We start from the raw sequence: 27,370 nt of genomic DNA, 5'->3' as shown, positions 1-27,370 counted from the left end.
AGAAGTTCAAAGAGCACTTGGGTTTCGGTGTTGTCTGCAGTGCTGTAACATTTTACTTTTTTGGCAACTTTCTACCTTCAGTGTTAATAAAACAAAAACTCATTTGGGATCTGATCATACCTTTTCAAGTTTTGGCTTTTTTTCACTTCCTTCATATTTTCGGCAATATATAGGGCAGAGATAACATATTTTCGTTGAAAATCTACAATATTTAGTCTAGCTGTAGCAGCAATGATGAAGTTTTGCTCGTGGCCCGAGCATACTCTTTTATTAGGTAGCGGCCGTGGCAGAGCATTTAGGCCTTATAAAGTGGTGAAAAAAGAAATTGATTGCGTCGCTTCTTGTCTAGGGCAATGTTACTTCTCGCACTATACATGACAACACTGGGTGGTTAAAGATAACGATAAAGGGAGAGAAAGAGATAGAGAGAAACTCTGTAGACACAACACAAGCCATTTCTCTTTTTTTCTTTTTCGATTGAACAAACTTGAAGAAGCAGTAAGATCTTCGGTAGCGATTTCTACTTGAAGAAGTCGTTTAGTGCACCAAAGAAAAGTATGGTGAACGTCTATATGATAATCTTGTCAAGCTCGACTGTAATATTTTGTATGTTTATTCATTTGAAAACGTTCGTAGAGAGGGGTGTTGTTCTCGAGCCGATGTTTCGACAAGCGATGTCTTGTCTTTCTCAAGTTACATAATTTTTATTTCATCGCAACCTTCCATTTTCTTCTTCCTACCAAGTATTTTATGTTTATTCATAGTTATTTTCAATACAGCTTATCAGCGATTGCCGCTTCTGATTGACCTTGCTGTTTGCCATCACAATGCTTACTACCTTTACTTGTTTCTTCCGTTGACTTGTCTCCCGAGCGTTAGAAACAATGGTAAGAATAAGGAAGGAGGATAAGCCGTGTATGTACATGTACTGACCAGGTCGAATATCTGCGTGAGCGTGATAGCCGAATGATGACAGGCTCCGAGGAGTTCTTGACGGGCCTTACGCTGGCGTCGTAGTGGCGCAGCAGCGAGTCCATCAGCCGCTTCTCGTGACTCAGTGGCGGCGGCGGCGGCGACGAGGAGTCGTTCTCGCGAGCCGACCACGTCTCGTCCACCTCAGCCACTGCGGGAAACAAGGCGGCAGTGTCATTTTGTTTTATGGACCACAGTACCATATTGAGCGGGGGGAGGGGGGTTGAAAAATAAATGATGAAACGAAGAAAAAAGTGAACCCCGCAACTGTATGCAGGAAACTGCAACACATCAGCAGCGGTAAGGAATCGGGTAAGGAGAGATTACGCGAGACTAAAACGAAATAGAAGGAAGGAAGCAAACAGAAAAGGGCAGAGGAGGGAGGCTAACCAGAAAGGCTTCTGGCTGGCTTCCCTACACTGGGGGATTAGGGGAAGTCTACAGAAAGACGAAAAGGAGGAAGGGGAGAATAAGGAAAAAAGAGAGAGACTGTGAATTTATTGCAGCGTGTTGACCTCAACCGCAAGTCATAGGCAAAAGAGAGAGAAAAGTAAATTTTCGGAGATGGTTAAAGAACCCATATTATAACTTCTTTAACGCGCACTAGACAAAGAACGAGTTTTACTGCGATGATTAGCGAAGTTCGCGGATGGTGCTCCGATCGAAGAGAAGACATAGCGGACGGCACAACCATCAACCGTGAAATCCACCGAGCGTCTCCCCCGTACATCCTCTTTAGCCATTGTAAGGCAGCATACAAGTATTTCTGAATTGGTTGACGTCCCTGCCTTTCGTCTCTCTACCGTTGCTTTCATTAGTGACAGAAGTGAACTGATTCTCGAATTGCCTCGTTACAGAATGTACCAGCCAATCCTGACTATCGCGTCTCGATATGTTTCAATTGAAGACCTGCGAAGCATTTCTTAGCGAACTTGGGTGACTTTGAGCGTATCTATCTATCTATCTATCTATCTATCTATCTATCTATCTATCTATCTATCTATCTATCTATCTATCTATCTATCTATCTATCTATCTATCTATCTATCTATCTATCTATCTATCTATCTATCTATCTATCTATCTATCTATCTATCTATCTATCTATCTATCTATCTATCTATCTATCTATCTATCTATCTATCTATCTATCTATCTATCTATCTATCTATCTATCTATCTATCTATCTATCTGTCTGTCTGTCTGTCTGTCTGTCTGTCTGTCTGTCTGTCTGTCTGTCTGTCTGTCTGTCTGTCTGTCTGTCTGTCTGTCTGTCTGTCTGTCTGTCTGTCTGTCTATCTATCTATCTATCTATCTATCTATCTATCTATCTATCTATCTATCTATCTATCTATCTATCTATCTATCTATCTATCTATCTATCTATCTATCTATCTATCTATCTATCTATCTATCTATCTATCTATCTATCTATCTATCTATCTATCTATCTATCTATCTATCTATCTATCTATCCGCTTACGTTTGGGTGCTCTTGTGGTCACCCCTTTAACTTAGCGACAACGAAAATTAGTATGGGAGAGTAAGACGGTTTAACGAATATGACGGGCTGGTCAAGACATTAATATAGTCACAATTCCGTCCCGTACGTCGTCAAGCGCTTCCCGCCAGACAGTGGCACATACCACGGGCGAGTAGGTGCGGCTGGTATGCGGGTATGTGCCACATGTGATTGACACTTAGTATCCACCAAGGAACGACGAGAACACCCATGGACAATTTTAACACGTGAGCGTTAAGCAATACTCGACATCGGTAGCATCAACCCAACGAAGGCGCAGAAGAAATGTGGGAGGCAGCGTTGACCCTTCGATGAATGCAAATGATAAATTTCAGAATTTCAGCAAGAATCGAGTCCAAGCATTCTGCGTGGCAGTCAAGTATTCTACCACAGAGCTACGCCAGGTCTCGGAACTTCTTTTCAAGTAGATGCTAATATTCGGGAAACGTCAATAGTGGTTACAGTGCTGTCTACCGAATTTTATAAAAATTACAAAGTACTTCTTTGGTACAGCCGTAACGTCGGGCTAAGTCAATTGTGCTTAGGTGCCATGCAATGAAGTTGATTTATGTAGCAGTGTCCAGGGCTAACATCATCGCGAGCATCAGCGCTTCATATCAGCTTCTGGTATTGCTAATACGCATGTTCCAGTTGATATCGTTGCGCAAGTGCAAACAACTGGTCATATAAACATCTGAAACTCTTCAACATATGTCTGTGCGTGCAACATTTGTACATATATTTAGCATCATTTCATGACGTGTCGCACAAAAAAAAACCCTCCACATTTTTCGTATAACGTCGATTTCCAGGCCTCATATCGCTTACATGAAGGAGAAACTGACCATGATCACCCACGTCCTAAGGTTTCTTGCGGGAAAATCATGGGGTGCATCGGTACGAGCCATGCTTCAACTGTATGCTGCACTTTTTCTTGGCTTCATGCGCTACAGCCTACCTGTGCTTGGCAAGGCCCGCATAACAAACGTACACGTCTTCCAGTCATTACAAGCTCAAGCACTGAGAACATGCCTCGGGCTGCCGAAATGCGCATCCTCAGCAGCGACTGTCGCAATCGCTCATGAACACCCTATTACAACCTACATTCGTGTCGATGCTTTAAGAACGCACATAAGACATGCCACCAGGATTCAATCGCATCACCCCGCCTCCCTTCCAACTTCCAGGCCATGCTCTGCGTTCTGCTCTATTATTGCCCCATATCGCACGGTGATTCCCACGAACTTCACGCACGCAGCAAGACCGTCGTTACCATTGTGGTGTCTACATCCACTGGAAGCCCTGATAACCATCCCCGGAATGCAAAAGAAGAAAAATTTGTCAAATTTGGCCCTAAAACAAACAGCATTACTGTTTCTGCATGAGAAACACAGTTGACGCATTCACATTTACGCGGATGGGTCGATCACTTCAACAAATTCAACAGGCGCAGTGGTAATTCCGTAGAAATCCATCACGATAAAGTTCAGGACCTCACATCTGACATCATCCACGGCGGCAGAACTCGCCGCCATTCGTGCCGCTCTGGAGTTCCTAGTTGAAGAACCGCAACAGACATGGTCAATATTCTCCGACTCCAAAGCAGCTCTCCAGGGCATTGCCTCGCCATATCGTCATGGACCAAACGAACAGCTAATTGCTGAAATACGGCTGCTTCATCACCGGGCTATAGAGAAACAACATGACATAGCGTATCAATGGATACCAGGCCACTGCAGCATTGATGGAAACGACCGTGCAGATGAAGCAGCCCGAACTGCTCATGTTGATGCCCCTTGTGTAGCTATACCATTATCAAGAACGGACGCCGCTGCAAGGCTTCGATCACTTGCACGAGAACTGACACTCACTCAGTGGAATTCACCGACATTCACCAACGTCCGCCTTCATAATTTAGACCCACACCTGCAGCTCCATCTTCCATCAGGAATAACCAGAGCAGAGGAGACGCTTTTGTGCCGTCTGTGGATTGGGGTGGCCTTTACGAATGCTTATTCGTTTCGAATCGGAATGGCCAGAAGCCCGACATGTGACAACTGTGGCTGCGCAGAGACTTTCTCCCATCTTCTCGGCGAGTGTCCCCGCTTCAGCGTGCCAAGAAAAGAACTGTCAAAAGCTTTAGATAGAATAGACAATCTCCAATTGTCGGAAGAAAGGGTATTAGGACACTGGCCGAGACCGTCCTCTGCACGCAAGGCACTGAGAGCGTTGTTGCGCTTTCTGCGGGCAAGTGGTCTTAGAGACAGACTGTAAACAGCGTCGTGGATCGTCTGATGACCTTCTCTCTGTCTTTTTTTACGTCTCTTTTCTCTCAACCTTTATCCCCCTTACCCCCTTCCCCAGTACAGGGTAGCCAGCCGGTCTGAGAACTGGCTAACCTCCCTGTCCTTCCTCATTTATTCCTCCTCCTCCTCCAAGGTACTTGGGATCTGCCGATTTTTTTTTCGTCACCATAATGGTGTTACTTATATTGCCGATTGTACGTGCAACGCTTAACTTACGTTAGGACGTTACTGTAAGAATTCTGTCTGATCATGCTTCTTTTTATGTTTTTAAAAATTGTTGTGCTGATCGTCACATTCCTGTGCAATATTTTGTGTGTTGTATACAAGATCGATCTTAGTAGCCGGCACCTTATTTGCTTGCCAACATCTCCTCAGATTATACAAATAGGTTTTATTGACATGTCGTGGGAGTTTGTGGGGCGCATGCCTAAGGAGTGTGCGGTCAGGAGGGGGGTGACTGAAACCTAGCAAAGTTTTATTCTTTATTGCTTGCATGTTGCCAAATTTTTATCTGCTCGTATGCGTGAGAGAGAGAGAGAGAAAGAGAAATGGAGAGAGTGACAGATGTGTGTGCCTGTGTGCTTGAAGGGACCTCCCTATGCGCATTAATTAAAGCCTATACTTTGTAAAAAACATAATACAGAAAAAAAGCACGACAGCAGGCCCGTCCGGGATTTGAACACGAGACCTCTCACACCCAAAGCGATAATCATACCCATCATACCCTTAGACCAACGGGCCGACGATCTTACGGACGGCCAGGTTGTACATATGCACATCTTTCTTTACAGCGCATACAGAAAAAGGAAAGAAAGAACCGGATGGAATAGCACGCGGAAAGAAAAACCAGTTTCGTCGGGCCTGAAAAACGCTTCTTTCTGCAATCATTGTAAGAATGATTACAAACCGAGCTCACACATGGAGCAACGATTGTGAAATACGCTCATGGGAGTCATTCGCCGAATATCGCGTATCCTTCGGGACCACTCAAAGCGCTGGTACATTATCCCGTAGGAATGTGCTTTCCATGATAGGGGATACCAACGTCTACTACATGCCTTATATATATATATATATATATATATATATATATATATATATATATATATATATATATATATATATATATATATATATATATATATATATATATATATATATATATATATATATATATATATATATATATATATATATATATATATTGCCACAGGCATGGAACGAGGTTGTATGTGCCATGGTGTGAAAGAAGAAGAGGACGGTTGGTGTGTGCTCGTGCTCTAACGTCCAGTGCTGCTCCTGTGAACAGACGTTGTGGTCGTTCTGTGATCACGTGACATTTTCTGGTGGAGTTGCTGGGTAGTGTTGTATGCACTGCAATCAGCAGCAAGGTCCCGACACTAGCCGCGACTTGGAAGAACCAGCTGACCTACGGCGTAGCAGGTGACAACTAGGCCTACCTCCTGAATTCGGACCATTTCCTCAACTCGGCAGTACTATGGCTAGTGCGGGAACGCAAACCCAAGAAACATCAACGCTGCCTCCTCCATGGTTCTTCAACGTCCCGCGTACTCCGAAGCCGTTCCACGGTGACCCTTATGAGGACGTCGACGACTGGCTCGACGACAACCGTTGCGGCAGCGTCAACGAGTGGAACGAGCAGCGAAAGCTTCGGTACGTCTACTTTTATCTCGAGGACTCGGCGCGCACTTGGTTCGAAAACCATGAAGCCACTATGACAACGTGGCCAGAGTTTTGCAACCAGTTGCGAAATACTTTCCGAAGCTCTGACCGAAAGGAGCAAGCGGAACGGCTCCTCAATTCCCGAAACCAGCGTCCGAACGAGAGTGTTGCCATGTTCGTTGAGGACATGACGCGGCTGTTCAGGCGAGCCGACTCTTCAATGACGGAAGAAAAGAAGGTGCGCCTCCTAATGCGTGGAGTGAAGGAGCAGCTGTTCGCGGGACTAGTGCGGAACCCTCCCGGCACTGTAGAGGATTTCCTTCGCGAAGCCACGACAATGGAGAAAATGCTAAGGCAGTGTTCGTACCAGTATGAACGTCCTGACAGTCTTTCGTCAGTGTCGTCGGTCCTACAAACACCTGACGTCACGACTGTAAAAGACCTGACGGAGCTCGTGCGCAGTATTGTGCGCGAGGAGCTGCAAAAGCTGCACGTGGTGTCTTCTCCGCCACATGTTGCTGCTTTAACGGATGTCGTTCGCGAAGAGGTCCGGCAGCTGGTGCACCCCATGACGACTCTGCGTGCAGCCGAAGTCCAACACATGACGGCCCCGCGTCCAGCCGAAGCTCCGCTATTAACGTACGCGGAAGCACTGCGTACTCCTGCACCGGCTGTTGGCTATCCGTCCCGTCCGTCCACCCTGCAGACGGCACCATCGTTCTGCTCGGGACCACCGCAGTACGGCAACCCACCCCTTACACGGAAATCCAGTGTATGGCGTGCTCCCGACAACCGGCCTCTTTGTTATCACTGTGGTGAACCAGGTCACATCTACCGTGAGTGCGCCTACAGGCACATGGGTCTTCCCGGCTTTCGACCAGATGCTCGTCGACCCAGAGATGGTGAGCGGCCCCGTGCTATCGCCGAATACTTAGCAAGCCAACGATCTTCAAACCTTCCGCGTCGCCAATCCCGCTCACCATCTCCACGGCGTTCCACGTCACCTGGCCAACAATCAACCTTTGCGGACGTCCTTGCAGGAAGATCACCTAGATCCACAAGCCCGCGCCGGGAAAACTAAGAACAGCGACCTCTGGGGGTGAGGCCGCTGTTGATCGACCGTTACAAGACCCTCCCCCGATTTGCCTGCCGACATCCGACGACATTCTTTCACCGACGTGTGCCATCGACGACAAACAGGTCTCTGCTCGTATCTCTGTTCTCCTCGACAACCACCCGCTGACCGCTCTGGTAGATACGGGTGCCGATTATTCTGTTATAAGCGCTGACCTCGCTGCACAGCTAAGAAAGGTAACGACACCTTGGGCACATGGAACCAACCTCCGGACTGCGGGAGGTCACCTATTGACACCGCTAGGAATGTGCACTGCCCGCCTCCGAATTCGTGAGTCGACGTACATTGTTTCCTTCGTTGTATTGCGCGAATGCTCCCAAAACCTGATTCTCGGAATGGATTTTCTCCGCGAGCATGGAGGCATTATTAACCTTCGCGACCTGCTCATAACGTTATCTAACGACCATACAGCCCTACGAAAGGTTGCAGTTGCGCCGACCACAACACTTCGAATTGCTGACGACACCATCGCACTGCCGCCGCGAGCCAGTATGTTGGTAACGGTGGAGAGCGACTGTGACAACAAGAGTAGTGGCATCGCGGAAACTAACCTCTCGGTGCTCTTGGCTCGGCAGATTTGTGTCGCGCGTGCTATCGTCAAACTGAAACATCGGAGGACTCAGCTTCTGATCACGAATTTCGGCGGCCAGTACCAACACTTAGCAAAGCGAACAGCAATCGCGAACTTTAAAGCCATCGATGACGCAGAATGTTCCCCTATCGCTCCGATTGCCACTGCTTCCGAAGGTAACTCTGATATAGCCAGTACGGTTGACGTGAATTGCCAGCTATCCTGTGCGCAGCAACAGCAGATACGCATGATTTTACGTACGTATAGTGATTGCTTTGCGTCCACGTCCAAAATCAAGCAGACTCCAACCGTGAAGCACCGCATTATAACGGACCCTACCGAACGGCCTGTACGACAGCACGCCTACCGCGTGTCGCAAAAAGAACAAGAGGCAATACATTTTCAAGTGAAACAGATGCTCGACGACGACGTCATTCAACCCTCGAACAGTCCATGGGCGTCACCCGTCGTACTTGTTAAAAAGAAAGACGGCACTCTTCGATTTTGCGTCGATTACCGGAAGCTCAACAAAGTGACGAAGAGAGACGTCTACCCTCTCCCACGCATAGATGATTCACTGGATCGACTTCGACATGCCCGATATTTTTCCTCAATGGATTTACGCAGTGGCTACTGGCAGATCGAGGTCGATGAACGGGACAGGGAAAAAACAGCATTCATAACTCCCGATGGCCTCTACGAATTCAAAGTGTTACCATTTGGATTGTGCTCTGCACCGGCAACGTTCCAAAGGATGATGGACACCGTCCTGTCCGGTCTGAAGTGGGAATCCTGCCTCGTGTATTTAGACGACGTCGTTGTTTTTTCCAAAACATTTGAGCAACATTTACAACGACTTCAGTCCGTCTTCGTCGCTATTCGATCCGCAGGCCTATCTCTAAAACCGGAGAAGTGTCATTTCGGCTACGAAGAACTAAAGTTCCTCGGCCACCTTATCAGTCACGATGGCATTAGACCAGACCCAGAAAAGACCATGGATGTTGCTGCATTTCCGCCACCTTCGAACAAACGGGATTTGCGCCGGTTTTTGGGTCTCTGCGCCTACTACAGGCGCTTTGTCCAGAGCTTTGCCAACATCGCTGAACCCCTTACCCGTTTAACGAAGGAGGATACTCCTTTTGTGTGGGGTCCAGAGCAGAGAGCCGCTTTTTCCCAGCTTCAGCAGTGCCTTCAGAGTGAACCCTTACTAGGGCACTTTGATGAAGATGCCACCACCGAACTTCACACTGACGCAAGCAACATCGGTCTTGGTGCAGTACTCGTCCAGTGGCAAGACGGCGCTGAACGTCCCATCGCTTATGCTAGCCGCATTTTGTCATCTGCGGAATCTAACTACTCGACCACGGAGAAGGAATGTCTTGCTGTTATTTGGGCGATAACAAAGTTCCGACCGTATCTGTATGGCCGTCCATTCAGAGTAGTTACGGACCATCATGCCCTCTGTTGGCTGGCCAATCTCAAGGACCCTTCAGGGCGCCTCGCGAGGTGGAGCTTACGCCTTCAAGAACTTGAGGTTACAGTCGTCTACAAGTCGGGCCGCAGGCACACTGATGCTGATTGCCTTTCGCGCGCACCCCTCGCGACGACATCAAGGGACGATGATACCGATGGCCATTTTCTTTGTGCAGTCAGTGAATCCGACTTGGCCCAACAACAGTGGAAGGATTCAGAGATCCAACAACTTATCAAATACCTTCAAGGTCGCAGCTCGAGTCCACCATCGGCATTTGCACGTTCAGGGTCATTTTGTCTCCGCAACGACATCGTCTACAAAAAGAACTTCGAACCTTATGCGACTGAGTACCTCCTCGTCGTTCCACCAGGGCTACGTGCTGACATTTTATCTGCCTGCCACAACGAGCCTTCCTCCGGCCACCTAGGATTCGCACGCACCCTTGCCCGGATTCGGCTACTACTGGCCAAAGCTCACCCAGGATGTCAAGCATTACGTTAAAACATGCAATCATTGCCAGCGCCGTAAAGCCCCAACTGTGCGCCCTGCTGGTTTATTACAGCCTGTTGCACCCCCGTCACAACCGTTTGAACGAATCGGCATGGACTTGCTTGGGCCCTTCACGAAGTCACATGATGGCAACCGCTGGATCGTAGTCGCTACTGACTATTTAACAAGGTACTGCGAAACGAAAGCCCTACAACGAGGCACCGCCAATGAGGTTGCGTATTTTTTTATCAACAACATCGTCCTCCGCCATGGAGCGCCAACAGTTCTTATCACTGACCGTGGAACAGCCTTTACAGCCCAATTGATGCAAGACGTCACGAGACTTAGTGGAACAGCTCATCGCAAAACAACCGCATACCATCCACAAACCAATGGTCTGACGGAGAGATTAAACAAGACGCTCGCTGACATGCTATCTATGTACGTCGACCGTAATCACAAGAACTGGGATGCAATTTTGCCATACGTAACGTTCGCTTACAACACTGCGGTTCAAGAGACTACGGGTTTCACTCCATTCCGGTTGCTTCACGGCCGAGAAGCAATTACGATGCTTGATGCCATGCTGTTGCCTGACACGACCGATATTACTACTGATGCGAACGACTTTCTCCGGCTCGCTGACGCGGCCCGCCAGCTTGCACTCAAGCGGATCCGAAAACAACAACGAATCGACTCGCAGAGGTACAACTCCCGTCATCGCCATGTCATTTACCAACCCGGTGATCTGGTCTGGCTGTGGATCCCCGTTCGCAAAAGGGGCCACTCGGAAAAGTTACTTCACCGCTACTTCGGTCCCTATAGAGTACTACGGCGCCTCACAGATGTCAACTACGAAATTCTGCTTGAAGACACAGCTCAGCGATCTCGATGTTCCAAGCAGACCGACATTGTTCATGTGTCACGGATGAAGCCACACTACCCCCGAGCCACCTGACACTGCTTCTTCACGCGTCTTTGTGCGTGTACGCGACTACTTTAACTTTTAATCGGCATTGGTCATCGGGGTGGTACTTTTTTTTCGAAGGGGGGGTAATGCCACAGCCATGGAACGAGGTTTAGCCATGCCAATGCGAGTATGTGCCATGGTGTGAAAGAAGAAGAGGACGGTTGGTGTGTGCTCGTGCTCTAACGTTCGGTTCGGCTTGACGTCCAGTGCTGCTCCTGTGAACAGACGTTGTGGTCGTTCTGTGATCACGTGACAATATATTTATATATATATATATATATATATACATATATATATATTTATTTATAAAGAGAGAGAGAGAGAGAGAGAGAGAGGCTACAGAGGGCGCTGACTGACACTTCCACTTCTAAATTCCCATATAAACCCAAAAAATGGGCGGAGGGAAGGCCGCTTTGATAGCTCAGGGGTTAGAGCATCGAACGCGTTATTCGAAGGTCATATGTTCGATTCCTGCTCACGGCTGGTTATGTTTTCACCCACTTTTCTTTCTTTTTATTTACATTCCATTTGTTGTAATAACTTCCCCTATACACTCCTTGGTATTATTGTCTGTTAGATTTCATTAATATTGTGTCAAAACACGAAAAAACGAGCCCTTCGGTATACACCTCTTTCTCTTATATATATATATATATATATATATATATATATATATATATATATATATATGTATATATATATATATATATATATATATAATGGGAAACACAAGCTTTACCAACGTTTCGGCACGGGACCTGCCTCCAACATAGTGAATAGTTACAAATGCAATGCAGGGCACATGTAATGCTTAACTGTTTCCAATCTGTTTCTTTCACGCTGCACCATATAGCAAAGCGCCATTTTCAATTTTTATTTGTCTCCTCTGTAGAGCTAAAAACTAGGCGGCAGCCCCTGCGGTGGTACTCGCAGATAGGCGAATGAGTTCTTTACACTTATTTTGAGTTTAGCATTCAGCAAGGAAACTGGTAAGTGCTACGCAGCAAACGTAAATAACGAGCGGTCCAATTGGGTATTTGAGATGGCTCGCCGTTTTTCCTGACCACGTTCATGCTGCGACGCCCATTTCTTTTTTTTCAAAAACTGTTGCTTCAGATTCTGGTTTAACGTAACAGGACAGACGGAATTCCCGCTCGTCCGGTGTGCTGAGTGTCGGTTTGGTCTCGTTCTGGGTGTTGAACTTTGGCTATATCAAGCTGAAGTTCCGTGGGTGTCTCCTGAGTTTTGAAAATGTATAGTATGTCATTAATTGTCACGTCCTACAACTCTTCTACATAAACAGCGTCCATAAAGCTAATAATTAGGAAGGTAATGAGTTCTATAATATAATTGTTCACTTCAATGAAGTTTTCGGAATAGCAAATATTGTACCCCCCACACACACAATATATATATATATATATATATATATATATATATATATATATATATATATATATATATATATATATATATTGTTACGCCTACGAGGGGTTTATTCGAAGCAGACGTAACGGTCGACTCGACGGTATACCGCAGTGAACGCGAAGCAGCGAGCTCTTGCCACCAACCCAACGTCCTCTTCTTCTGCTACCACCATGTTCCCCGCTACACAGGTGCACATACCTAAATTACACATGTGGTAACACTTCCCTCCGCGCAGACGAAGCCCACTGGGCGAGTCAAACAGTCTCTCGAGGAATAAAGCGCTTCAAACGTGCAACATGGACAAGTTCAGTTTTTGCAGACCGTCGGCCGTTTGAATGCAGACGCGCTATGCGGTAAACTAAATCACTGATACGGTCTACAACAAGATAAGGTCCCGCATAGTGCGCTAGCAGTTTCTCGCTCAAACCGCGTTTTCTAGTTGGTGTCCACAGCAACACTAGGTCACCGCGATTGTACGTCACGTGTCGGCGTCGGCGGTCAAAATGTGCCTTCGAGCGATCTTGCGAAGCAAGAGTGCGCAAATAAGCAAGGCGTCTAGCTTCTTCTGCCCGACAGATGATCTCGGATATGCAGGGATCACGGTGGTCCAAACACGGGAAGATGGTATTCAGGTTATGACGAGGTGGTCGAGCATATAAAAGAAAGAAAGGACTGTAGCCGGTAGTTTCATGCTGAGCGGTGTTGAATGCATATGTGATAAAGGGTAGAATACTGTCCCAGTCCTTGTGATCGGATGCAACATACATAGACAGCATGTTCGAGAGAGTTCTGTTCGTTCGTTCAGTTAGACCGTTCGTTTGGGGATGGTATGGCGTAGAGTGCCGAAACCTTGAAGCACAGACACGAAGCATCTATTCCATCACGTCTGCTGTGAATTGTCGGCCACGGTCACTGATTACGATTTTGGGAGGTCCATGTCGAAGAATTACAAAACGTAGCATGAAGGAAGACACATCGGCTGCAGTTGCCGATGGTATGGCAGCTGTCTCGCAGTACCGTGTTAAATGGTCGGTGCAAACGACTATCCAGCGATTTCCATCAGAAGACCGGGGAAAGGGTCCAAGGAGGTCAATCCCGACTTGCTCGAATGGAGCTCTAGGGGGCGGCACCGGATGTAATCGCCCTAAAGGAGCACTTGTTGGGCGCTTATGACGTTGACACTCGTTACAGCTAGACACGTATTGTTCCGTCGTCTGGCGCATTTTGGGCCAGTAAAATCTTTCTTGAAGACGGCACAGAGTTTTCGCTGTGCCTAGATGACCGGATGTTGGGTCATCATGCATAGCCTGCAAAACATAAACGCGAAGACTCTTCGGAACAACCAGAAGATATCGTGAGCCGGTGTTGGTGTAGCTCTTTTTGTACACTAGCCCGTCTCGGATGCAGAAGCGCGTAGGCGATGATTTTGGTTTGGTAGCAAGAAGCTGTTGTACGGTGCTGTCCCTTTGTTGCTCATCCTTAAAGGTCTTGTAATCGGGAAATGGGTGGCCGAGTGATGCAATGTAGGTATCGAAGGTGTGCGCGTCACATTCAATCGTTGGAAGCGGTAGTCGCGAAAGACAATATGCGTCAGCGTGACGTCGGCCGCTTTTATAGGAAACCGTGAAGTCATATTCTTGCAGACGAAGTGCCCAGCGCGCCAGCCGACCAGATGGGTCACGCAGGTTGACCAACCAGCAGAGAGAATGATGGTCTGTCACGACGGTAAAGGGGCGTCCGTACAGGTAGGACCGGAAGCGCTGCACTGCGAAGACTACTGCAAGGCATTCTTGCTCTGTGACAGTGTAGTTACGCTCGGACTTGTTGAGCGAGCGACTGGCGTACGCTACGACGTGTTCTTGATTATCCAAGCGTTGAACCAGGACAGCACCTACACCAATACCGCTGGCGTCTGTGTGAACCTCAGTGGGAGCCAGAGGATTGAAGTGGCGAAGAATCGGATGGGACGTCAAAAGAAACTTCAACTCCGAAAAAGCAGACTCGCATTCCGGGGTCCAGTCAAACTGCGCACCTTTCTGAAGCAGACACGTGAGCGGGTATGCGATATTGGCAAAGCCAGGAATGAATCGGCGAAAGTATGAACAAAGCCCCAAAAAACTTCGCAGTTCTTTCACCGAGCTTGGCTGCTTAAATGCCTCCACTGCGGCCGTCTTGGGGGGATCCGGTCTTATGCCTTCTTTGTTTACTAAGTGTCCAAGGACGAGTGTTTGGCGCTCTCCAAAACGACATTTCTTTGAGTTCAGCACCAAGCGTGCTTTGCTTAGACAGTCCAGTACGAGACCAAGGCGTGTGTTGTGCTCACAAAAGGTGCGCCCAAAAATTACAACGTCGTCCAAGTAACACATACACACTTCCCACTTCAATCCACGTAGAATCTTGTCCATAAATCGCTCAAAAGTTGCGGGCGCGTTGCAGAGTCCGAACGGCATCACATTGAATTCAAATAGTCCATCTGTTGTAACAAATGCCGTTTTCTCCTTGTCTTCCTCGTGCATTGGAATCTGCCAGTAGCCTGACCTCAGATCCACAGATGAAAAGTAAGAGGCCGATGATAGACAGTCGATAGCATCATCAATCCGCGGGAGTGGGTATACGTCTTTTTTAGTGATGGCGTTGAGACGGCGGTAGTCAACACAAAATCGCCATGTCCCATCTTTCTTCTTCATTAGAATTACTGGAGCGGCCCACGGACTACATGATTCTTGAATTACATTTTGCTTGAGCATCTCGCAAACCTGTTCATTGATCACTGCGCGTTCGGAAGGTGATACACGATATGGTTTCTGTCGGAGAGGTCTGTGAGATGTCGTGTCGATTCGGTGCTTTATACGAGAAGCAGGGAATGACGGTGAATCATGCTGTGCGAAATCAAAAATACCGGCATTTTTGCGCAGAATACTCGCCAGTTCATTACGTTCCTTGGTGCTGAGTGACTTATCAATCATAGCCATAATGGTGGTGTGCCTGGCGTGCAGATTATCGCAACGGGTCTTATCCGGGGAATCATTGCTTTCTGCGAGGGTGGCAAGCGACAATACTTGGTGTTCACATATCTCTGCAAGTTTCAGACCCTTCGGCAGCACTGTAGGTTCATTAGAGCAGTTAATCGCCCATAAACCAGTATGCCCTTGCGCAACCGATAATGTACAGTAGGGCATTAAAACTGTCTTCTTTATGCAACTGAGATGCACGGGCTCCACAGTTGCGTCAAATGTTTTCTCGCTTGCAGGTGAACAGGCAACAGGGACACATTTTGCAGACAACGGCGGCACAGTTGTGTCCACAGACACGCAAAGAGCACTTTCTTGAGAGGGCGAGTTTTCCATAAACGAAACTGGGATATCAGAATCTACTGTAATTTGTCCTGTGCGGCAATCAACAGTAGCACCACATAGCTTCAAGAAATCGAGTCCCAGAATGACGTCGTGCGTAGTATGAGGGAGAACAGCAAACTCCGCGACAAAGTTCTGGCATGCCAAACTAACAGTCACAGTGCAGACACCAACAGGTTGTAACACCTCTCCGCTCACTCCACGAAACGTATCAGGACGGTCCCAACGAAACATAACCTTTCGTCCAAGAAGGCGGGTGAAAACTAAACTCATCACTGACACGCTTGCACCAGTGTCCACCAACGCCATCGTCGGTACACCATCGATAAGCACTCGAACCTTATTTCTAAGCATGGAAGCTAACGAAGGTATATCTGTTGAAATCGAAGACTGTCCGGCGACCTCACCTCCAACGGCCGCGCCGGCTAGTTTTCCGTAGGAGGCGAGGAGTGGCGGCGCCGAGGAGACGGTGATCGGTTGGCGCGAGGGGCAGGTGGTGGTGTCACACTGCGGTCAGAGGCCGGAGATTCGTTTCGTAGCGGTCCTGGGATCTCGTAAGACGCGCTTCCCGGGAATGTCGGTGCTCGGGTAAGGCCAGAACGGTTAAATCTCGGTGATCGGTCGTACCTTGGCGGCTGCCGGTAGTTGCAATACCTGGCAATGTGTCCTTCGAAGCCACAGTTGTAGCAGACTGGTAGAGGACGCTCGCTGAACCAATGCTGAGACCGCTCAGTTGTGAAGGGTCGGTGACGAGCTTGCTGAGCGGGGGCTGCCCACCTCTGTGTGGTGGGGCCGTGACGAAGGCGTTGGCCATATCGCTGGTCGGCCGCGAATGAGTCACGACGTGGCCTCGGATTTCCAATTTCGCTGATGTCTGCCACACATACCGATGGTGGCAAAGGAGCTGATGGTGCGGCCGTGTAGTAGGGTGGATTGGTAGGTGGATAAGGAATGGTTTCGTCGACCCTGCCACCTTGTCGCTGCAGCTCTTCACGCACAATTGCCCGAATAGTAGCCGCAAGGTCGGTGGGCGGGCTCACGTCGACGCTGGCAACCGTTGTCACATTTGCCAGCCTACCAAATTTCGGGGCGATGCGACGAGTCTTCAATTTTTCAAACGTGCGGCATTGGCGTTGGACGTCGGAGGCAGAGGTGAGGTCATCCCTGCCTATCAGAAAATTGTAAACGTCTTCCGCTATGCCTTTCAATAGGTGTCCGACCCTGTCTTCTTCAGACATCTGCGGGTTTATAATCTTGCAAAGCTTAAGGACGTCCTCTATATAAGCAGTGCAGGTTTGTCCAGGAGTCTGGGCTCTTCCAGCAAGAGTCCGCTCCGCGCTTTTCTTTTTTGAGTCGGAGTCACCAAAACACTTCTTGAGTTCTTGAGCAAAAAGAGCCCATGTTGTCAAGGACTCTTCGTGGTTTTCATACCACATCAGTGCAGTGTCCGTGAGAAACAGCGCGACGTTTTACAGCTGATCGATAGAGTTCCAGTGATTGTACCGGCTCACCCTTTTGTAGTGCGTTAGCCACGCGTCCACATCTTCTCCTGCCATTCCCGCGAACGGGCGGGGTTCCATGTAGTGATGCCGAGGTGTAGTCAGTGTAGATTGGCGCGAAGTCGAGGCGGTTGATTCCTGACCTTCGCTCTGGGTCATGACGACTGTTGTCGGCGGCAGACCGGCAAGACGACGGCTCCGGCTAACTCCGAACAGCTGTGGCTCCGTGGTACGTCGACGTGTCGTACCCCGCACCTCCACCACTCTGTTACGCCTACGAGGGGTTTATTCGAAGCAGACGTAACGGTCGACTCGACGGTATACCGCAGTGAACGCGAAGCAGCGAGCTCTTGCCACCAACCGAACGTCCTCTTCTTCTGCTACCACCATGTTCCCCGCTACACAGGTGCACATACCTAAATTACACATGTGGTAACAATATATATATATATATATATATATATATATATATATATATATATATATATATATATATATATATATATATTTCACCCTCTTTTATTTCTTCTTATTTACATTCCATTTGTTCTAATAACTTCCCCTATACATTCCTTGGCATTATTGTCTGTTGGATCTCATAATATTGTGTGAAAACACGGAAAAAACGAGCCCTTAGGTACACACTTTTTTCCCTTATATATATATAGGCAGGCATGGTGGTTGAGTGGCCGTAGCGTTGCGAGTAGTCAAGTAGATCCTCTGTGAGTGGTCGCAACGTGGTTTATTTCGACATTTCGGCCTAGAGTCTGGCCTTCATCAGGAATCCTGATGAAAACCAGACTCTAGGCCGAAACGTTGAAATAAACCTCGTTGTGACCACTCATGGAGGACCTACGTGACTATATATATATATATATATATATATATAATATAGTGACAAAAGATGTGTCTATTTTGGGGATGGTGCTCATGCGCATTTGAGATGTTTTTTTGAAGTTTGGCTTAGGAAATGCCAATATTTTATTTTCGAAACGTTGGCGTTTATTCTTAATTTATAAATCTCAATTATCGTAAATGTGAGAAAAAGTAATCGAAAGTAGTATCCAACAGTTAAGGTTACAAGGCCTAGTATATGCACATTTCTAGATAAAGAACAGAGAGGACAATTTTCCGAAGACTCTCATTATTTTCATTTTGTCTGGTGCTTGCTAATCTTATCCGTTGCACAGCAGAAGGTCGTGAACAAAAAAAAGACAATAAGGAGTGGTCGATGAAGGGGCTCGAGAACAAAGACTCGTAATATCTGCGGCTAAACGAGAACCTCGTAAATATTTTCAAAAGTGATCAGTGGACCAAAGCGCTGTGACGTTACTATGTGCTGCAGTAAGTACTTATACATGCAAAAACAAAAAAAAAACAAGTAGAAGTGGAAGCGGAAGTACGACAATGTTTTGCTCTGTCGACAAAAGATGAGATGGGTGCATCGACGGGGCTCTGTTTTGGTCCACGATATATTAAGTGGCGGAGAAAATTGCAAAAATAAAGCTAGATAAAAAGTATGAAAACATAGAATTGATTAGTTTTTTTTGTCTAATCGTAAGAGTAATTTGGAATCGAGGTTAATAGAAGAGTACAATCCTTCTCTACCATCGCAGGTGTGTTTATTGGAAATGAATACTTTTAATATAGCTTCGAGCGCAATTAATGCTTTCTCCTTTTATATATATGATATTTATTAGCCGCTTACACTAACGAATTCGCAGTGTGGTTTATTTAGCTTTTTTTCATGTCCTCGGCATTTTTTGTAATTGGCCGATACCACTAAAATTTTCCGGACTGTATACGGGGCGTAGAGGCAATACTGAGTTTGCACTCGGAATATTTTCAAAACTTCAGCGCATATTATTGTGCACTTTTTACAGCATCTCTCAAAATGAACTATGCAAGCGATAAATGTTACGTCACCTCCGTATAGTGTCATCCCGACATGGCACGGAATAATGTCACTTAATAATATACTTTTCTATAGACCTATTCTATGTTTCTAAACAGCAGTAGTTGCCGTGAACTTATTCAAGTGCTAGTAGCGACGTCACAGCGTGTCATCATCATCATCATCAGCCTGTCTACGTCCACTGCAGGACAAAGGCCTCTCCCATGTTCCGCCAGTTAACCCGGTCCTGTGCTTGCTGTTGCCAATTTATACCCGCAAACTTCTTAATCTCATCTGCCCACCTAACCTTCTGTCTCCCCCTACCCCGCTTCCCTTCTCTGGGAATCCAGTTGGTGACCCTTAATGACCAGCGGTTATCCTGTCTACGCGCTACATGCCCGGCCCATGTCCATTTCCTCTTCTTTATTGCAGCTATGATATCCTTAACTCCCGTTTGTCCCCTAATCCACTCTGCTCTCTTCTTGTCTCTTAAGGTTACACCTACCATTTTTCTTTCCATTGCTCGCTGCGTCGTCCTCAATTTAAGTTGAACCCTCTTTGTGAGTCTCCAGGTTTCTGCTCCGTAGCTAAGTACCGGCAAGATACAGCTGTTATATACCTTCCTCTTGAGGGACAGTGGCAATCTACTTGTCATAATTTGAGAGTGCCTGCCGAATGTGCTCCACCCCATTCTTATTCTTCTAGTTACTTCAATCTCGTGGTTAGGCTCTGCGGTTATTACCTGCCCTAAGTAGACATAGTATTTTACAACTTCAAGTGCACTATTACCTATCGCAAAGCGCTGCTCCTTTCCGAGGTTGTTGTACATTACTTTCGTTTTCTGCAGACTAAGTTTAAGACCCAACTTTCTGCTCTCCTTGTCTAACTCCGTAATCATGAGTTGCAATTCGTCCCCTGAGTTACTCAGCAATGCAATGTCATCGGCGAAGCGCAGGTTACTGAGGTACTCTCCATTAACTCTTATCCCTAACTGTTCCCATTCTAGGCTTCTGAAAACGTCCTGTAAGCACGCAGTGAATAGCATTGGGGAGATTGTGTCCCCCTGCCTTACACCCTTCTTTATTGGTATTCTGTTGCTTTTTTTATGAAGCACTATGGTAGCAGTTGATCCCCTGTAGATTTCTTCCAGAGTGTTTATATATATTTCATCTACGCCCTGATTCCGCAGTGTCTGCATGACGGCTGATATTTCTACTGAATCAAACGCCTTCTCGTAATCTATGAAGGCTATGTATAGTGGTTGGTTATACTCTGAGCATTTCTCTATTACCTGATTGATAGTATGAATGTGGTCAATTGTTGAGTAGCCTGTTCTAAATCCTGCTTGTTCCTTTGGTTGATTGAATTCTAATGTTTTCTTTACTCTGCTAGCAATTACCTTTGTAAATAGCTTGTATACTACAGAGAGCAAGTTGATCGGCCTGTAATTCTCCAAGTCCTTGTCATCTCCTTTCTTATGTATTAAGATGATGTTAGCGTTCTTCCAAGACTCTGGTACTTTTCCCGTCAGGAGACACCTCGTAAATAGAGTGGCTAGTTTTTCTAACACAATCTGTCCTCCATCTTTCAGCAGATCTGATGTTACTTGATGCTCACCAGCAGCTTTGCCTCTGTGCATGCTCTCCAAAGCTTTTCTGACTTCTTCTATCATTACCGGTGGGGTGTCGTCTGGGTTACTGCTAGTTCTTATAGTATTAAGGTCGGGGTTGTCTCGGCTACTGTACAGATCTCTGTAAAACTCCTCCGCTATTTTAACTATCCTATCCATATTGGTAGTTAATTTGCCTTCTTTGTCCCTTAGTGCATACATCCGCCTTTTGCCTATCCCAAGTTTCCTCTTCACTGCTTTGACGCTTCCTCCGTTTTTCAGAGCGTGCTCAATTCTCTCCATGTTATACCTTCTTACATCGCATACTTTACGTCTATTAATCAGCTTCGAAAGCTCTGCCAGTTCTATTTTGTCTGTTGTACTTGACACTTTCATGATTTGACGCTTCTTAATTAGGTTCTTCGTTTCCTGGGCAAGCTTGCCGGTGTCCTGTCTAGCTACCCTGCCTCCAACTTCCACTGCACACTCCGTGATGATACTCGTCAGATTATCATTCATTGTATCTACGCTAATGTTGGTTTCCTCGCTAAGAGCAGAGTACCTGTTCTGCAGTGACACTCTGAATTCCTGTACTTTCCCTCTCAGTGCTAGCTCATTGATTTGCTTCTTGCGTATCAGTTTCTGTCGTTCCTTCTTCAAGTCTAGGCGGATTCGAGCCCGTACCATTCTATGGTCACTGCATCTTACCTTGCCAACCACTTCCACATCCTGCACGACTCCTGGGTGTGCAGTCATTATAAAGTCTATTTCGTTCTTATTTACGCCATTAGGGCTCCTCCATGTCCACTTGCGGTTTTCTCGTTTTCGGTAGAAGGTATTCAAAATAGGCAGATTATTGCGTTCTGCGAATTCTACTAGTAGCTCTCCTCTGGCGTTTCTAGTGCCGATGCCATAATCTCCTACTGCCTGGTCTCCAGCCTGCTTCTTCCCTACCTTTGCATTAAAGTCACCTATTACTATAGTATACTGTGTTTTCACCTTACTCATTGCCGATTCCACGTCTTCATAGAAGCTTTCAACAGAAGCGTCATCATGGCTGGATGTAGGCGCGTAAGCCTGTACTACCTTCATTTTGTATCTTTTATTCAGTTTAATTACAATGCCTACCACCCTTTCATTAATGCTATAGTAATCCTCTATGTTGCCAGCTATGTTTCTGTGAATTAGGAACCCTACTCCCAGTTCTCTTCTGTCTGCCAAGCCCCGATAGCAAATGACGTGCCCATTCTGTAGCACAGTATAGGCCTCATCTGTCCTCCTAACCTCACTCAGCCCTATTATATCCCATTTATTGCCTTCTAGCTCCTCGAATAATACAGCTAGACTTCCTTCACTAGATAACGTTCTAACGTTAAACGTTGCTAAGTTCAAGTTCCAATGGTGGCCTGTCCGTATCCAGAGATTCCTAGCACCCTCTGCTGCTTTGCAGATCTGACCGCCGCCGTGGTCAGTTGCTCCGCAGCTGGTGGGGACTGAGGGCCGTGAGTTAATTGACAAATGCCTACGGGAGGGGGTGGCCAGATACTGCACCAGGGTGGCCAATCATTCTCTGGTGAGATCATCGGTGCGTACCGGCTTTAAGCCGGTACGCACCGATGATCACAGCGTGTAGGTTCCGCCTAGTCCAAAGCTCGCCACTGAGCACCTTGCGTCGGCGTAACATCACCTGACGATGGTGGCGAGCTTAGAACTATTGCTAAGGACTATAGGTCTAATGAATAGCTTCTTTTTTTTTTCAAGGAGAAAAGAAAGCTGTAGTTCTTATGTGGTTGCAGAAGACGAGAGACAACTAATTGTCGCAACAGAATGTCTCAGTATGACGTACTTTTCTTTCCCCCACACACTTCTGCCTTTCATCCTTACCACGACCGGCTTTATCTTTACCACGACCGGAAAGCCGGTCGTGATCCTTACCGTGTCCATTTTTTGTAACAAATTTCGTTATATTGTTCTTGAAAACTTGCGTAGTTCTATCCGATTGTTGTCCTGGTACAGACCTTCAGAACTAGCAAAGCTAGAACTTCTATTGCAGCAACGTTTATCGACTATTAGGAACGTTGCTCTACATGCTGCCGTACAGGCGCAACCCTTCGTCTAAAGTGAATAGCTGGTTTCCACCGCGAAGCTCAACGCCGTTCTATCAGCCAGTGCGACTTCCCAGCTTTGCGGATAACAAGGAAAGACGACGGCTACGACGAGGGAGAGCCAGAAAAAACTGGTACTGCACTCGCCGCGTCGTGTGACCCCTCTCAGATAACACGTTCAGATAAAGATTTCGGTTCTTCTTTGAGTGACAGCAGCCACTGCGCATGTCGGCTCGTTGGTCTAGGGGTATGATTCTCGCTTCGGGTGCGAGAGGTCCCGGGTTCAAATCCCGGACGAGCCCTCATTTTTTTAAATCTTATTCTTTTTTTTTAAATACAGGAGAGCTCACGTCTTTGTCACTAGTGATTGATATGTGAGGTTTAACGTCCCGAAACCACCAGATGATTATGAGAGACGTCGTAGTGAAGGGCTCAGGAAATTTTGTATATTTGTCACTATAGGCGAGAGGTTCAAGCAACCGGTGCCTCTTCTTAGACTGTCGGCTAGAAGTTTAATATGTGTCGTCTTGTATAATAATAATAATATCAAATTTTTCATGGCTGCCCAAAGATTTCACCTAAATACTTTGTTACGACCGTAATCAATATTGAAGTTTTTCGGCCTTTGTGAAAGGGACGAAAATATTTCGGCGCATTCCAAGCGAGGGTGTGCTCTCAAGACGGGTTGGTTTCCTGTCAGCAAAACGTGAAAAGGGGCCAGGACCGGTCTGCGCAACAAAGGCACATGAGCCAAGAAAGGCCATTGTGAGCTCGACTCTATGCAACGCTTTCCAGGCAAACGAGGATATTCGCAGCTAAGCCACAGCTTCTAGCAAACAACCAGGAATGGTATGTGGGGGTGAAGAAAAGGATAATGCACTATGTGCTGCAGCCCTTGCGGGATCTCGCCTCGACGACGAGGGATTAGTCGACCACTCCTCCTTCCCCCTTTCTCCGTAGGATCAGCTGAATGGGATGGCATATTTTGACGATATGCGGGCCCACCACGTTATTGTCATACCCAAACAGTCAAGCAAATTTGACACGTGTATTGGCAGCCGGTTTTTCGAACCTCACGCAGCTGCCAGAAGAATATTGGAAACCAAAATCATCGGACGTGCGCGAAACTTGGTGACGTGTGCGAAAACGTCGGTGCAGTGCTTTGGTAGTGGTTAGAAGATGAGAAAGGGCGCCTAATTTCTGCAACCCGGTCGGGAGCACGGCGCAGTGCCTGCAGTGCTTTGGCGACCATATTTGGGCATCGTGCGTACTATGCCCTCTCCACATGCATTGTGTGGTGTCTTTCCTCTCCTTCGTGGGTGGAGCACCTAGACCATGGAGCGCCGTATTGGCTGAAGCCGCGGACAGTGCGCCCAGCGTTGGCAACGCGGCGCTACATAAACGGAAGACTCTTGTATATTTTCAAGTTCTAAAGCTCTACGGTTCAACATTAGACAGTTCTTGACTTCTACTTGATCCCTTGATCACCTCTTTCCAAATTCTCAGTTAGTAACCATGTAAATAAATTGTTGTCGTTTTTACGAGCGCCTCAACTGACTTCTTCGACGATAGGTCCTAGGACGGGGGCCCGCTACCAAACTGAGACCCGCAGGACCCGGAGTCGCAACAACTTATAAACTTCACCCAATTACAAACGTAAGAACAAATTTTACTGAACGAAAGCATGTATGCATACTTTTACACGTATAGCTGCAAGCACCAAAGCCATTAAAATGCGTAAAGGGAACTGCCCAATAAAGTGTATTCAAATGGAGAGGACAGATGGCACATCAATGGCAGTGTCGATACGAAGAAAGGAGTGAACAGATAGGGAATGTGCGATTGGAGAAGTTGGAGAGACAAGAAGAAAGAATCAAAGTGCAAAAAAAAATCCCAGGAATGATTCAAATTATTGAGGAATAAGGGAACAAAAGGAGTGAACGATTTTACACAATATTTTATGGCATTACAAAAGCAGATGTAATGCATTTAACTCTGTAAATGAATAAGGAAACTAATGTGTGATTACTCAATTACATTATTCAAGAAATTCACCAAGTTACTAAACTACCATCCCATTACTGAAATTATTTTCGTCTCTTATATGCATTTATTGGTTTTCGGAAGTAGAACCCCACATATTATTATTAACATATTTGTTACATTGCACATTACAGAACAAGATACATTAATGGCAGTTACTTCATTACTGCCAAGCCTCCGCATCCAATAAATATAGGGCAAAATACAAATGACTTGCCACCGAAGAACCATACGTAATCGTTATTATGCTTCTCCTAAATTCAGGGAAGTCTTATAGGGAAAGGATCATGGAGTGCCTGTGTATTTATGCTACCAAACTGCAGGCCTGTGCAACAAACAACAGGCGACCATCGTTCATAGCGTTCGAAAGCTTTCCATAATTTTTCTGGCATTGTTGCCTCTGCTGGGGGAGCTACCTAACGACTCCGACGCACAATCGCCGGCGTTTGTTTGCCGGGTGCACACAATGGTTTATGTACCGTCCTATCCGGAACTCGATGTTGATGGATGGTTATCCGCGCAGACGCGCCGATGCAAGAAAGACAAACACGGAAGTTCCATTCCTCTCACCAGGAGCACATCAAAAGAAGGAATCGACGCGATGCTGCATTATTGAGTTCTCTTCGGCGGTACTGTGATTCGTGCATCAGTGTCCCGGTAATGTAACAAACTGAACATTTACACAGCAAGCGCGTTTTAGATGCGGAGCATCTTATACTCGCGCCTTGTAGTGCGCCGTCCGCGCCGTCCGCGCCGTCCACACCGCTTCTCGAACATTCGACAGCTGACGCGCGCGCATGCGCCGTCGCGCCGTCGCCCACTCTTCCACCATCTGTGCATCCCTTCCTCCTCTACACACCGCGCGCGCTTCACTCCTCCACCATCTGTGCACCCTTCCTCCTCTACACACCGCGTTCGACATCTACAATTCTCCTGATTCTCCAGTGGACGCGCATGTGGCGTCGCGCTTCGAGAACATTCAACAGCTGACAGTGCATGCGCCGTCGTGCTGTATATATACTCAAGGTCGGCGCTCGCTCGCTCAGTTGCCGCTCGTCGGTTGGTTTGTACGGCGCGTCGACGTCCAAGGTCGCGGTGAAATGAATTCCAACGAATCCACAAACACAATGATCGACGTCCCTTCGACCAGCGCCGCCCTTTCGCATACGTGTGTACGTGTTCACTCATTTAACACCCCCTCCTACAACCACGTTAACCAATTTAGCCATCGACCCAAGTAAGTCGCAATTTAACACCCCATTTCACAACCACGTTAACCAATTTAGCCATCGACCCAAGTAAGTCGCACTTTAACACCCCGTTAACCAATTATATGCTCCGCATCCTCCTCAGTGTTCCCCCGAGGGAAGCTGCGGGCAATTTTTTTACTTGCCATGGTAAACAAACGTTTCTGAGGTAAAACGCAGAATACGCCCTTAAGTACTTCTAGTTGCAAGAGGAACAAACTTAGTATAGATAGCCTATAGTGTGAGACACAGAGAAAAAGAAACATAAAGAAGGCAAGAATTAAAAAAAGGCAACACTGGAACAAGGCTGACGGACAAAAAGAACACACGCAGTGCCCCGTCGATGAGGTGTTTTGTCTATTTTGAGGCCTAAAATTGTCGCTCTTTTTCGCGGTATGTGCATTATATTTGAACTATATATACCTATTACATATGTGATGCACCTACTACGCAATCGTGGATGACGTTCACTACATCTATTCTATGCTTAAACTTCCATGTCTGAATGTAGTCAAAACATTAAGCACACCCGTAGGATGATCCTCATTGCTGGTCTCTCTATAGTTCGTGGACATACGAAATTTATAACGTGATTGCCTACCAGACACCCTACCATGGAAAAGTATAGTATTAAATGCAGTAGACTGGTTGTCGCCTGCTATATCATTGCAGGTATCATACAATTTTCTGCAAACACCACGTACATGTATACAAGCGTGCCAGCTATACTGAAAAAATGTTGCTTCATGAGTGACCATGAGGTAATATTTCCTGACTGAAATCATAGAAAAGCCCTCGCGGTCGCAGTCATAAGGCAGAATTGAATCAGACATGCTGATTCGTTAAGGTTGAGAAACGGGTAAATCAGAGTTGCTAGCCGATTTGGATAGAAACATGAGTGCGAGCGCCACAATACGGCAGTCAATGAGCGCGGTAATGTAATTTGATTTGATGTTTCATGGATTAAAAAAACATGAAAAAAGTACCAAGCATGCAGCATGGACGCTGCCTCAAACATCTGATCGGCCGTTTTGTTATTCGCTTCACGACGTAACATGACTCGCTTGGC

General features: G+C 46.7%; 1 protein-coding gene and 1 non-coding gene across 2 annotated transcripts in view; one reads left to right on the top strand and one right to left on the bottom strand.

Annotated features, from left to right (window-relative positions):
* The window catches only part of LOC119159555 (neuronal acetylcholine receptor subunit alpha-10), a 149,617-nt gene that overhangs the window by 69,876 nt on the left and 52,371 nt on the right, over positions 1-27,370 (bottom strand). Inside the window, 2 exon segments of the mRNA XM_037412358.2 lie at positions 934-962; positions 965-1,123. Coding sequence (XP_037268255.2) covers positions 934-962; positions 965-1,123 — 188 coding nt within the window.
* On the top strand, positions 23,242-23,313 carry TRNAP-CGG (transfer RNA proline (anticodon CGG)). The gene has a single exon. It is a non-coding gene; the product is annotated as a tRNA-Pro (tRNA).

Source organism: Rhipicephalus microplus, chromosome 1, assembly GCF_043290135.1.
Source record: "Rhipicephalus microplus isolate Deutch F79 chromosome 1, USDA_Rmic, whole genome shotgun sequence".
Taxonomy (NCBI): domain Eukaryota; kingdom Metazoa; phylum Arthropoda; class Arachnida; order Ixodida; family Ixodidae; genus Rhipicephalus; species Rhipicephalus microplus.
This window is presented reverse-complemented; position numbering and strand designations above follow the sequence as displayed.